General features: G+C 41.6%; 1 protein-coding gene across 2 annotated transcripts; it reads right to left on the bottom strand.

Moving 5' to 3' along the window:
* Positions 1-2,128: 2,128 nt before the first annotated feature.
* On the bottom strand, positions 2,129-3,695 carry twist1b (twist family bHLH transcription factor 1b). 2 transcript variants are annotated; one of them, XM_020040783.1, is made up of 2 exons: positions 3,144-3,695; positions 2,129-2,693 (listed from the first exon to the last, which is right to left on the bottom strand). In XM_020040783.1, exons 1-2 carry the CDS (start codon positions 3,606-3,608, stop codon positions 2,586-2,588), a joined length of 573 nt encoding a protein of 190 aa, XP_019896342.1. In that variant the 5' UTR covers positions 3,609-3,695; the 3' UTR covers positions 2,129-2,585. The 2 variants fall into 2 exon arrangements, with proteins under 2 accessions (XP_019896342.1, XP_010882864.1); XM_010884562.2 differs by having other exon boundaries at positions 2,602-2,693; positions 3,021-3,695.
* Between the last annotated feature and the right edge of the window lie 9,440 nt (positions 3,696-13,135).

Here is a 13,135-nt window from a genome sequence, read left to right as displayed (position 1 = left end):
CGCGAAAGCTTTTCTTCGAACTTATTTCGAAGCCTTTCTGTGGAGGAATGCTTCTTGAACTAAGGCGAGTCGCTATTCCATCCGAACATCTGTTCATTTCACGTGACTTTTTTTTAAAATACTAACATCTGTTCAAAATAGGTTTCATTCGACTGCCCCTCTCTCTCTCTCACTGCATCGTGTCAGTAGCCAACTCTTCTGCAAACAGAGGATCTTACTTGCTTTGTATTTGTAGCCTACATAGAGTTTTAGAGTTTGTTGACTTCAAATTAGGCCTACTTTGCTTCTCAGTGATGAGCAATAAGCACATGTCTTTGCTTAGGTAAGAGCTATATGTTTATCTTTTGCAAAATGTCATGTTTTTAGTATTACTCTATGTTTTCAATTCTGAAATACCTATAACTTTAAACTTCTCTTTGTTTCTTTATTGGCTGTGGCCATAAAAACAACCTGCTTTAAGGATACTTTCACCTATACTCCACCCTCCACTGGCCTATAGGGCCTACCAAAAGCGCCTTGAATTTCATAGACATCTGGGAATTCCATACATGCCTCACAAGCCAATTACACACCTTCAAACGACTTAAGGAGAGTTGAAGAGTCGAAAATACTTTCCCAGACTTCATTCAAACAGATGAATTAATTTAGCGGTGGCCCACAAATGATACCTGATGTATGCATATGTTTGATTCGGCGGGCATTCTGACGAAATTCTTGTGATATCATTATTTAAAATCTTCTGCTTTGTCTCCAATAAATCGATTTTTGCACAAAAGAAAAATATATGAGGACTTTAATACAACCAATAATTAATAAAAGAGTAAAATTAGTCGTTGAATATTAGGAGAAAATTATGTGGATAGATTGCTACAGCTTTGATTTACAGGGGGTTTGAGGACTGAGCTGGAAGCCAGTTTTAGTAGCCTAAGCCATAAGGAAAAGCGTATAAATACTCATATATACTTATTAGATAGGTTGGTTTATTTTAAAACCACTGAAAAAAGTTTGACATCCAACCTATATTTTTTAAAACATGTATCATAATATATTGTTCCATGAAATCGTCTGTTATATTATTGCAATCTTTATTTTATCGAAAGAATGTAGGCTACTAATACCTACATTGTAGCCTACATTCTCTCTCTCTCCCTCTCTCTCTCCCTATATATATATATATATATATATATATATATATATATATATATATATATATATATATATATATATATATATATATATATATATATATATATATTATTTATAATTATTATTATTTTTGTTTTAAGTTTTGCAGTTATCACGCAAAGGTTCATCAACTGATAGATAATGTTGAATTGAAACCTAATGAGTCAACAATGTTATTATTAACACATAATAATAATAATTTATTGCAAATTATTTCCTAATAATTTGCGATAAATGGATTGCGCAGATTCACAATGTTGCTACATAAATATAAATAGTAAAGTGAGCAGATTAATTTATGATTTTAACTTTAGAAACATCTAAAGTGTCATAATAACAATCATTAATAATAATGCATACACTTCTTTTACTAAATTACGACGACCACTGCTTACTACCACGAATACTACTGGGACAACTACTACTAATATTACTGTCGTTGCTGGTGGTTCTGCAAAACCAACATAAATATTATAGACCTAATTATGTCCTCTCTAGTTTACTCACCGAATGTAGCCTAGCCCGTGCCTAGAGAATGTAGCCAAGGCCGTACAGAAAGTATGCCAAAAACAACTAAAATGTTTCCCAGGTTGACACGGTTTAAAACATTTCATACACCGGTCTTACAGCATGACCCCTGTGCAAGTTGTCCTCGTAAATTTGGATGTTAAGCATTGCCTGCTTGCAGACACGTTATAGACGTTCATGTCAAAAGTTCAGCTTCAATGTGAAGACATAATGCCAATGTAGCCTATTATCTGTTTAGGTTAGAAACTAATCTAATGCTAATATTAGTAATACTGGTAAACTAATACCTTCTGTTCTAGTAAAAGCAGGGACTTACGAATGTAGTCATATTTTACTTGCTGTAACATATAGCCTATATATACATATTTAAGTGAAAATGGGCAACATGTTTTAAAATCTTTTACTTTATTGCGGAAAATATACATTTATGTACACAACAATAATAACATAGGAATGCATTTAAGACACCAGATCTATTTCCCATGTAACAAGTTTCATCAATAAATAAATTAATGTATTCTGAAAAGAACAACCTCAAATGTTTTTGCACAGGTTCGAGACACATTATTTCAACCCATTCATGAGCTATCGCAGTCAGTCCACATCTGAAGTCTCACACAGAAACTGAGACAACAGCTTTAATGCTGCCCTTTAAACTCCACAGAAAAGTCCACAGAGTGAAATACATGCATAAAAACATACATTTTCAACATTCGTCGTCAACAGCAAAAGAAAAGTCTATAAAAATATTAAAAACAACCCCAGAATGTAGTAGTATAGGTAGACTAGCACTCGACTGCAGATCCAGGCCGTCCCAAAGCGGGCCTTTCCCCAGCAAAGTGCTCTCTGCTCCCAGTCATTTTCCCTCTGGTTTAAATAGTTGTCAAAATGTGCTCCCATAAACCGCAGCTTTGTACGTATCCAGCATTGTCCTCCAGATCTGCCACGTTGTCATATTGATGAGCAGAATCAGCTGTCACCTGCCGATCAGAAAATGTATTAAGCGACGATGAATCATTGACGTCAGACTATGAAAAAGTTAAACAAAACACTGCAACATACACTCACTTGTGGATGGCTGCAGCATGATACAACGTTTAAGTGAAATACAACAGGCTACTAGAGTTGGGCACCATTCAAACTGATAATGCTAGAAAGACAATAGCCCAAATAGTTAAAGGCGACAGGCTTAGGCCTAAAGTGACTTGTTTTCGTATTCTCCAATTTTAGTACAACGAAAATGACTTGAAATGGTTGCAATGTATGGTCTTAAAAAGTAAGACAATGAGTTGGAAAACAGAGCATACCATTCTGGACTACAGCTCGTCGACGGTGAGCTAGTGAGATGCGGACATGGACCAAGCGCCCTCCATCCTCCAGACAGAGAACGCATAGCTTAATCTCTCATGAGCCACATAACTACAACTTGCCATTTTGGAGTCCAATTCATCGCTCTGCAGAACTTGGTAGAGGAAATCGATGTACCTGGCAGCAAGTTTTAAGGTTTGTATTTTGCTCAGTTTGTCTGAGGGCAAAGTGGGGATAATTTTCCTCAAAGACGAAAAAGCTTCGTTGAGCGACTGCGTCCTCTGCCGCTCGCGCACGTTCGCCATGACTCGTTGCGTCTGTAGGTCTTCGAAAGACTGTGGACTGCTGCTGCTGGACTTCTTCCCTCTTTTCCCAGGGGTAGGGCTATCTGAATCCTCCCCGTTTTTCCTGCTTGATCTCCTTTTCCTCCCACATCTCTTCGGTTGCCTATCCAGTTCCCCCTCACTGTTGCTGAGACTGTCCACTGGAGAGCCTGGGGAGCTCGACTCTTCCCCCATCATTTCCTCAGACATCACCCCTCGGTTATAAGACAGACAAGCGACAGTCAGCTCGAATGATCCTTGCATCAATAACCGTTAATTCCAGTTGCGCCTTTGTTTCGCCGCCTTTGATGACACCAATAATACAGTATCCATACATGGGATCCCGACACAAGAAATGTTTTCTGATACTTGAGAAAGTTACGGAGTTCTTATAGTCTTCATGGCGCAAAGATTTGGAGAGAGAGAGGATTGGCCAAGAAAGTATATTACGTGAAGAGGGGGGTGGGCGCAGCCAAGGAACTATCAGAAACTCCTCTCGCTGCATGGTCTTCAGAAAACAGTCGGAGACGGTGCTGAAGGCATCTGCTGGCTACTTCAAGTAGGGATGGGTATTTTATACAACATAAACAGTTTATGCTGTTTTCAAACGGAAGAATATAACTATAATAGTGATTGAGTTTGATTGTCATCTTATAAATAGTGTGAGTAGAAAATAGCATTATTTGTGGAAACGCAATTTGAATTGAATATTTGTTTTCATTCACATTATAAATTCTATATTTTAACTAAATTTATGCCATGTTTCATGTTGTAGCCTACTTCAAGGTAAATGGAAACTCCAAAGTAAAACATTAAATGTATATGGAGCGTAACGATATGTAAAAGCAATTATAATATCCCTCTGACCAAGAAATAAACATAATCATTACGCGCTGGTCATCCACGTGCACAAATGGCGCGTATCCAATTGACCACACACCATTAAACTGGCAAACCTTGTTGACTCATGTTTTAATTTGTCATAAACATTTTCTAACTAATTTGTTCATTTTTCTAGCTAATTAGTAACTAATTGAAGCGCTTTTGGTTTTTAAATCGGGAATTCCAGGAAATGTAACGGACATCCATATGTTTCTGTATCAACATAAGAAAGTTTGTATTAATTAAGCTACTGAATTATAACTCTTATACATTTACACTAAAAAGAAGGAAGTGTTTCAGTCAGACAATATAATAGTTTAACCACAACACAGAGGCTTAAGTGTTGTCAAAGCCCTTCTCAGAAGATTGTTACTACATTGCCCACAAGAGGGCATATTTCTCTATTTCTTTTGGTCTGATTTGTCTGTTATTGCAACATACTCCTCCATCCATGCCTGGACTGCTCATTCACGTTATGTAAAATAATGCTCAAATAAGAAAAACATAAAAACAGGAATTTCACAAATACTGTAATTAACAATGCACATATGAATTAGCATTTTGTATCATACAGTATGATTTTTTAAAGATTTATAGGCTACAAAGTGTGCCATAATAAACCAACAGAACACTGCCTCACTTGGGCCAAGGTAGAAAAATTGAGCAGGAAACTGAAGTGAACATTCAGCAAATCTTTGAGAATATTGTCCCAATATAAACCTTATAAAAAAGGAATCTGTCTGTATTTTCTGTTTACCAGGATGTGGGGGTGGAAAACAATATCCATCTTGTGTCACAGTAAAAGGATTACCTTCTCTGGGCTCTAGAATGCTGGGGTCCCCAAGAGTACCAATAGGGGAGCAGGAAACAGGAGGGCAGGAGGGGTTAGAGGTCGCAACACCAGTGACCATATTGACATCAGCATCCCGCCAGGGCCCAGGGCTCCGAGTGAACCATTGTTCTGCAGGAAAGAGGGATACACCTCAGGGTATACCTTACCTACACACAGATTGGTTAACTGTGACCTATTCTGACCAACAGTTAAAGTTAATCTGTGTGACCTGTCAAGGGTTGAACTGAAGAAACAGTTCCCAAAATAACCACATACTATGAGTTTCAAACTCCCCCCCCCCCCCCCCCCCCAATATACCTGCAAACAAACATCTTCCCTGGAATCATTTAGAACTGAGAACTACGGTGACTTCTACCGTCCCCACCAGGTGACTCTACCTCTCTGGGTAGCCCTGTCCATGGTACTGATCCACATGGCATTCGTTTGTTTGGCATGGTACTGTAGCCCAATGGACAGCAGCTTGGTTGAGTTACTATCCTTGTTGGTGGCAGGGACGGCCATTGTGTGCCCTCGGTGGATACCTTTTCTTTAAAAAGTTGCATATAATGTGTGTTGTAAAAGTCTTATTATGATATCTTCTTTTGGAGGTGTTCTAGACATATGGCTCCATTATTCAGGCCCTTTGGTGCACATTAAATCCAAATGTCCCAGGGCAGGGAAGAGGATATTGGGTCCCTTTTGATTGGATATTAAGCATCTGTTCCCACTTGTTGTGATCACTAAATATGACACTGATTGTAAGAGTAGTGGCGTTGACTACTGTGTTTTGGATACATTTCCAATCTGACCCTCATATCAACATAGCTATCTAATCGCCCCATAAATGATCAATGTTTCTCCATCAGGATCTTGTATGTTGCTGGCTACATTTGACAACACATGTAAGTTTGACAATTCTGAAAGAAACCATTGTTTAAGATCCTGGCAGTTTTTAAAAGAGTACAAAAAATATCACCAATGTACCAGAACAGATTATGTAACTGTCAAAGTTACACAACAATCCGATAATATATTAAAACCTTGAATGAAAATTATAACATGTGTTCCAAATGGCACCCTATTCCCTTTATTCGTCGTTACTTTACACCAGTACCCACTGTGCACTCCGCAGTGGATAGGGTGCCATTTATCGCAGAGTTTTCAGAGACGGTGTAAGGACCAAGGAGGAACAAAAAGGAATATCTGAGTCTGTTTGGCAGATTTGATCCTCAGTGTTCCCCTGATCATGGCATAGGAAGTGAGTCTGAGAAAACACAGCTGCTTCATGAGAATATGATGTCATCAGAGGACACGCAGACCAACTCAGTTGGTGTTGATTGTACTTTTTGCCGGACCGCGCAAGTGGAGCCGGCTAAGAAGAGCAAATTTATCTTACTTACTGACTGACTGACTGACTGAGTGACTTACTGACTGACAAACTGACTACCCCTTGTTGAATTGCGTAGTGGTTAGAGAAGCAGACTTGTGAACTATAGGTCCCGAGTTCGTATCTTCTTGCAGGCAAAGCTAAGTACGCATTGTGAATTATTTGTATTGATGATAACTTCGCTGGCTAAAACCTGAAACTGTATACAGTTATATTGTGACTGTTTCTGGCATGGAATAGTTAATCTTCAGTCTTGCTAGCAATTGCTCAATTCTTATGATTATTCCTAGGAAGTTAGAAGATAATAGTAAGCTTATTACTGGCTAATAAGCTGTTCAAATGGCCAGTGGCAAAAGCAATACAGTTCATAGACGCTATTTGTGGTGGAGGTAAAGTTAATAAGAAACGTTAGTCAGTTTAACACAATCCTCAATGGAGTCTAGTGACTGCTGAAATGTGTAATGCTGTGGCGTAGTGATTAAAGACAGTGCCTCTCATGTGGAAAACCTAAGTTTGAATCTATTGAGAGCATCGACATTTATTAATTATTTCTGGTAGATTCCATTATGCTCTCGTCTTTTCACTTGATGAAAAAGTTGTTTATCGTCATCTTTAATGATAGTTATTGTATATATGTAATTCACCAGTGAAAGTAGTTTGCCATGAAATAAAAAAATACCTTCTAATGCCATGAAATTAAATAGCTTTGGCAGACTCGCTAGCAATTGCTCAATTCTTATGACTATTCCAGTAAGTTAGTAGATACCGGTAAAGCTTATTACTGGCTAATACGCTGTTAAAACGTCCAGTGGCAAACGCAATACATAGTCGCTATTTGATGTGGAGGTAAACTTAGTAAGAAACGTTAGTCAGTTTAACTGTCTCTAAGTCCTTCCCAAATGGCCAATTAACTATTAAAGCAGCTAGTGGCAAAAGAGGATTTGTTAAAGATGGAGACAAGAAGCTATACTGACACCCAGCAAATGTACAGCTCCGTGGTGTAGTGGTTAACGACACAGCCTTGACCCGGGTCCGAATCTCGAGGTGGCAACATTTTCTATTGCGGGCCGGCTGAACTAGGCTTCCCTGGTTTCTTGTTATATATAATATACAGAAAGAGCCTGAGGAGCCATGATAGCCTCTAAAAGTAGTCTGTGTTTTATACTACAATGGCCTCAGTTATGTCTTATATGAGTCCTGCCATATTTATTTAGTGACCATCTAGTTGGATAGAATGAGACCTCCTAAACTCAGATTTCTCCCGTAAGTGATAAATGACCTGTATAGTATTTTCTTTCCGAATTCTTGTGCTGTCTCTGTGGGGATTGTATGCAAATAGATATGAAGTCTTACACTGTGTTATTACGTATAGATGATTGGTGAGCCCTTGGAGTTCAGCCAGGACATTCTGTATTTTGATAAGAAAATACAAGATAATAATAGTTATTCTTGATTGGTTTTCGTCATCTGGGAAAATGCCCTCTTTATAGTTTATGGGGGGGTAAAAATTTTTTTTCAGGATTATTATTCTCCTGTCTCTGACACTGGAGGTTACACAAACCAATAACACCATTTTAGAGCTGCGTCCTGTATTTCCACGATACAAACACACCCTTTGTCTTCTTTATTACCAGTGAGTAGGAGTTGTGCTGATGTCTAAGCATATAATGGTGATTCATACAACTTGACTCGACAGTCCTGAGTGTCCCACCCCAGAAGATCACTAACAGCCCCTCCCACCAGGGCAGGTCCCCTCCAGGCTCCAGGCTCCAGGCCTGCAGTCAGAACTGGCTTCCAATTCCACCACAGCCTGAGTCAGATCCACTGGGACTGGTGGCCTCGAGCCTGCAGGAAGAACCAGCCTACATCACCGTAGGCCGATCCAAAGTCAATTCCACAGGGGCTGGTGTCCTGTCTTGTGTTATTTATGTTTTGAGCCATAGGAAGGAGTTTCTCTCTCTCCCCCTCTCTCCCCCTCTCTCTCTCCTTTCCAATCAACATACTGAAATATCTAGGGAAATAACAAACCCTCCTCAGTTTCTCCGTAGAGTACGTCTCTCCACAATTGCCAGTGATATTCATGTTCACTCCATTAAACTTAACCACAAATAGTAAGATGCCAGAGAGGGAAGATGGATCAGCTGCTAGCACTGAGGAAAGACAGGGGTCTTGTCTTCAAAGAGGCAGGCAGAGCTAGGAGGATAAAGTCAACTTGGGCCCCATGGACTAACAAGGTCAAGCTCTTTCGCTGGATGACAGCAGTTTTCCCCCTTGGAGTCATTCAACCAAATTACCTCAGCAGTCTCAAAGCGCTGCATTCCATTGAGAAAGTCAGACATCATATCTAGGTGTTTGATAGTGGCCAGCCTAGCAGTCTGGGGGGAGAGAGTAGAGGATGTGGGGTGTAGATTAGAGAGGTGAGGATGAAGAAGGGCTTTTATAACCAGTCTGGATGGGAGCCGCGGCAAGAGCTCCTGAAGTGAGCTGTAAAAGAAACCTTTTAAAAACACAGGGCTTTGATGCTGCGAAAGGCTAATCGTTGTGTTTGGCCATGTATTGCTTTAGCAGAACTTTAACAGACAGTCCACAAAAAAGAGCCTCAGATCTGGCATAGCTCAAAGGGTCTACTGAATGGTGGACAGATAGACACTTCAGCCCAGTTAGTTGGCAATCAGTCAGTGTGCATTTCCAGGAGCCAGCATTAATTATTCCTGTGCTAAACCATACAAAAAGACAGTTAGAGATAAACAGTAGTCAGTCGACGAGAGTTTGTAGATCTTGGTAGAATAGACTGTCAAGTCGTAGAAAGATGCCCTCGTTCGCAGTCTGTGGATACAGTGGCTTGCTGGGATCTCGGACAGCTCTTCCATACATCAACACCTTATTGGCCACCAAACTCCAACAAAACGCTTCCATGTTTTCACAGCTTGGAGGCCTGAGGTGACTGGTCTGTGGAGAATTGGGATCCCCACACGATGCTTTACTCCTTTTTCTTTGGAATTCACACACACACACACGCACGCACACACACACACACACACACACACACACACATACACACACACACACACACAAATGTGTAGACTTTTAGACCTGACACACATACACATGCACACCCTTACATAAATTGTAATTCATACAAACACACACACACACACACACACAGACATATACAGATTCATGCACACACATATGCACACAGTGAAAGGCTTCCCCTGGGGGTATTTCACCAGCACATGTTTATTATTCCAGAGTGACTCGCCCCACAGAGACAATCGATTTAAAGAGGCACACAGGACCCTCTCCTCAAAGTCTTTCTATGTTTTTCTAGTCTTTTCCTCCTTGCACAGTATATATGCATTGACAGAACAGACTGGGTTAGGGAAACAGCTTACATCATGGCCACAGAGGGAGAAAGTAGAGTGTGTGTGTGTGTGTGTGTGTGCATTCTGGCAAGAGTTGAGGTTCATATAGCCATCTCCATGCTCCTTGTGTTGGTAGATTTGTGGTATTTTACACTGCCCAGTGTTGATATGTATGGTCATTAGCACAAGTATACATTATCAGAATTTTAAAACGTGTGCCGACTTATTGGCACATTGAACCATGTTGTGTGGTAATTGGAAAAACTCAGTGGATAGGGCCAAAAACATTTGTCATATCTGAATTATGCCATCCTTATAAACAGAGTGAAAAGTAAACACACTCAAAGCATAGCATGATTTAAATTAATCCCAGTGTTCTTCAAACTAGACTGTTAGTGCGTCCCTAATTCTAACCTATTCCCTATAAATTGCACTAATTTTGGCCAGAGGTGCCCTGGACAATGCACTCTATGGATAAAGGTTTGTGATTCAGGCCGGACCCCAAGAGAACATGGGCGTCTCGACTGCCGAACCATCCTGTTCTGCCTTCTGAAACCCATAAAGCACACTGCCTGCCACCCCAGAAGGCCACACACATCCTGCCATGGTCCAGCTCCATCAGGAGGCCAAAGCACTGACCCACTGACAGGAAAAGCCTCAGTGCCAGTGATTAATTTATAAGTCGAGAGTTCCAGGAATGCACTGAGAGAGAGCTGAATCTGGTGGGCACAGAAGTACCGAATTTCATAACCCTGTTGGCTGAGCGAGGTTGAGCATACATTTTTCACCTTCTGGCTCCCACAACTTGACTCAGCGAATGGGAGGAATTCAACCCAAATGAAGCACATCGGTAGCACAAACAGCAGGCAATACAAAACTAAAACTACCACAATCTTCATCAGGTGTTGCTGAGGGAGTGTAGGAATAACTGATTTCTTCACAATCTTCTCAACTCTGACAGCATTTAATACAATCTTTACAGGGCAAAGTGCACACAGTGGTGAAAACAGACTAATAATGCGCAACATACTGGCTACAGGATCCGTGGAAAATAGGTGCCGGAACAAACTGAGTAACATTTGAGGTGACGGATCCTGATCAGTTAGTATCCGGCTCAAATTAAGTAGCGCTTATTACATATTTTATAACACAATGGGTGATACAAGTTGTTTTGCTGGGCTTTGAGTGAAAATGCTTTTTAAGGGAATCAGCAAAAATGTTTTGTTAGCACTCACTACAGGTCATGCCGTTACATCAATATCAATTAGGATGTTGTTTTTGTAGCCAGCTGAAGTGGTAGCAATATTATGTATAGTCAAGGGACCACAAAACCTTAAGAACGTTCATATTTCACTCGTCGTCTCGCTTGTGGCGCTTCGCTCTAGCACCGCGAGATAAGGACTCCTAGCACAGTTTGCTAATGCACGAGAGGAGAGGGGAGAGGCGGCGGGGTCACCCAGAGTGTCTGCAGCTGGAGGCCTTAGATGAATGGTGGACAAGGGGATGATGATAGGCAGGCAGGGGTGTGGGAGTGGACACAGACACAGCCGCGGTAGAGGTGATGGTGGGGACGGGGGTTGGGGGCGCAGAGAGGGACAGTTGCTCCTCGCCCGCACCACAACAGCGTCTGACCCGGCCTGTAGCAACTCCTCCCACAGAGGCAGACAGACGACGTTTCTCAGTGGCTTCTCGGGTCAACATGATAGACAGCAATTGTGAATTATGTGCCGAGATATGCTAAGATGTGCTATCTGCACTCCTCCATATCAACCATATTTACCATGATAAATATCAAAGAAATCCTACGTTTTTTCCCCCCAAGCAGTCAGTCTTAAATTATTCAATGACAACACCACTTCTCCTCTGAACTGCAGCTGTGTAAGGTTGAATCCCAAATGGCATTGTATTCCCTCCCTCTATAGTGCACTACTTTTGACCGGGGGTCCATTTCATACACTCCACTACACAAGGAATATAATAGCCTGTAATTTGGGACGCGCGCTAACTTTCCATCTTCAACTACAATCCGGCAGCTCCTCTCATCTCCTCTGGGCTCTCCCCAGCTCGTCAGTGAGGTGACACCCCTCCTCCTCAAGTCAGATCAGTCTGTCAAGACACAGTGGGCTACCTCTCCTCTCCCACCGTGTTGTTTTTGGGACACAGTCCCCCATTATCTTGTTCGTTATGTCCCAAATGGAACCCGTTCCCTACAGAGTGCGCTGCTTTCGATCAGAACCCTAAAGCGCCACTGTGGGGAATAGGGCGCTCTTTGGGACTCAATCCTGTACTCGCACTCTGACGATAGACAGATATAAGGTCAGTGAGACGTTGAGGACACGCTATCTCCAGTCATGTCGATTCATTTTTAAATCAGGCGTATTTCACGTTGTGTTTATTTACACACGTTAATGCGGTCGCCCACTGAGTCAGCGTCCAATCCTTGTTTTGTATGTGTCAAGCGAAAGGCATTCTTAAGAAGCTACGTCTGGGGGTCAGGTTGTAGCCCCGCCAAAAAACTTGCACAAACCCAATATGTAGTTCTCCTCACGGCCTACCTACACACACAACCGACAAACAAAAGGGGCACCACAGAATAGGACAACAACATACCAGTGACCAGTTGTGTTGATGACGGAGTCCCGGGGGTGTTCAGAAGACGGTGTTAAGGTCTGGGGAACACATTAGAGCTGTGTTCTGGTGAGACATGGACACCTGCATCCCCTGTCTCTGCAAAACATCTGGTCAACGTGGAGGTCAGGGAAGGTTGGGAGGAATGTGTGGCTCCAGACTGCAGTAGTATAGAGGAATCCCAAATGACACCCTATTACGGATATAATGCACTTTTGACCAGGACTCATCGTGGACTTCAATTTAATGTTTACTAGCAGGAAATCCCTCAAAACACATTTTAAATAGCAGGAAATGATAGACTGTGTTTTATTAACACAGAGCTGGGATCTGCAGTATTTACGTATATTCCGATTGTCCCAGTAACACTTTTTAACCGCTACTCTCCTCCCTCTCATTCTAACCCCAGCCTTCCTCGTCTCTCACCAGCTCAACCTCATCTGGTTCTTACATTACCAGTGGAGAGTCGCGGTTGCTACCTCAGCAAGACCTGTCAGCGAGTAGTGACACCTTTGTCTCCATGCTCCACCCCAGAGACACGGTCTCAGAACACCTGACTAAACCTCAAAAAGCACCCGGGGAGAGGATGAGATCAACCACATCACTGTCAGCTAGTTCCCGGGGGAAAAGGAGAGAGCTATGGACTGTATTCAACCCAACTGGCTGTTGCTGCCCTTGATTGTTAAGTTTCTTACAA

This window comes from Esox lucius, chromosome 20, assembly GCF_011004845.1.
Source record: "Esox lucius isolate fEsoLuc1 chromosome 20, fEsoLuc1.pri, whole genome shotgun sequence".
NCBI classification, from domain to species: Eukaryota; Metazoa; Chordata; class Actinopteri; order Esociformes; family Esocidae; genus Esox; species Esox lucius.
This window is presented reverse-complemented; position numbering and strand designations above follow the sequence as displayed.

What these genes read in the sequence shown, in the direction of transcription:
- twist1b (XM_020040783.1), bottom strand. Translation starts at nt 3,608, where the DNA reads ATGCAAGGATCATTCGAGCTGACTGTCGCTTGTCTGTCTTATAACCGA. An exon ending in ATGAATTGGACTCCAAAATG is followed by an intron (nt 2,694 to 3,143) that starts GCAAGTTGTAGT and finishes TCTGATCGGCAG; the next exon opens with GTGACAGCTGATTCTGCTCA.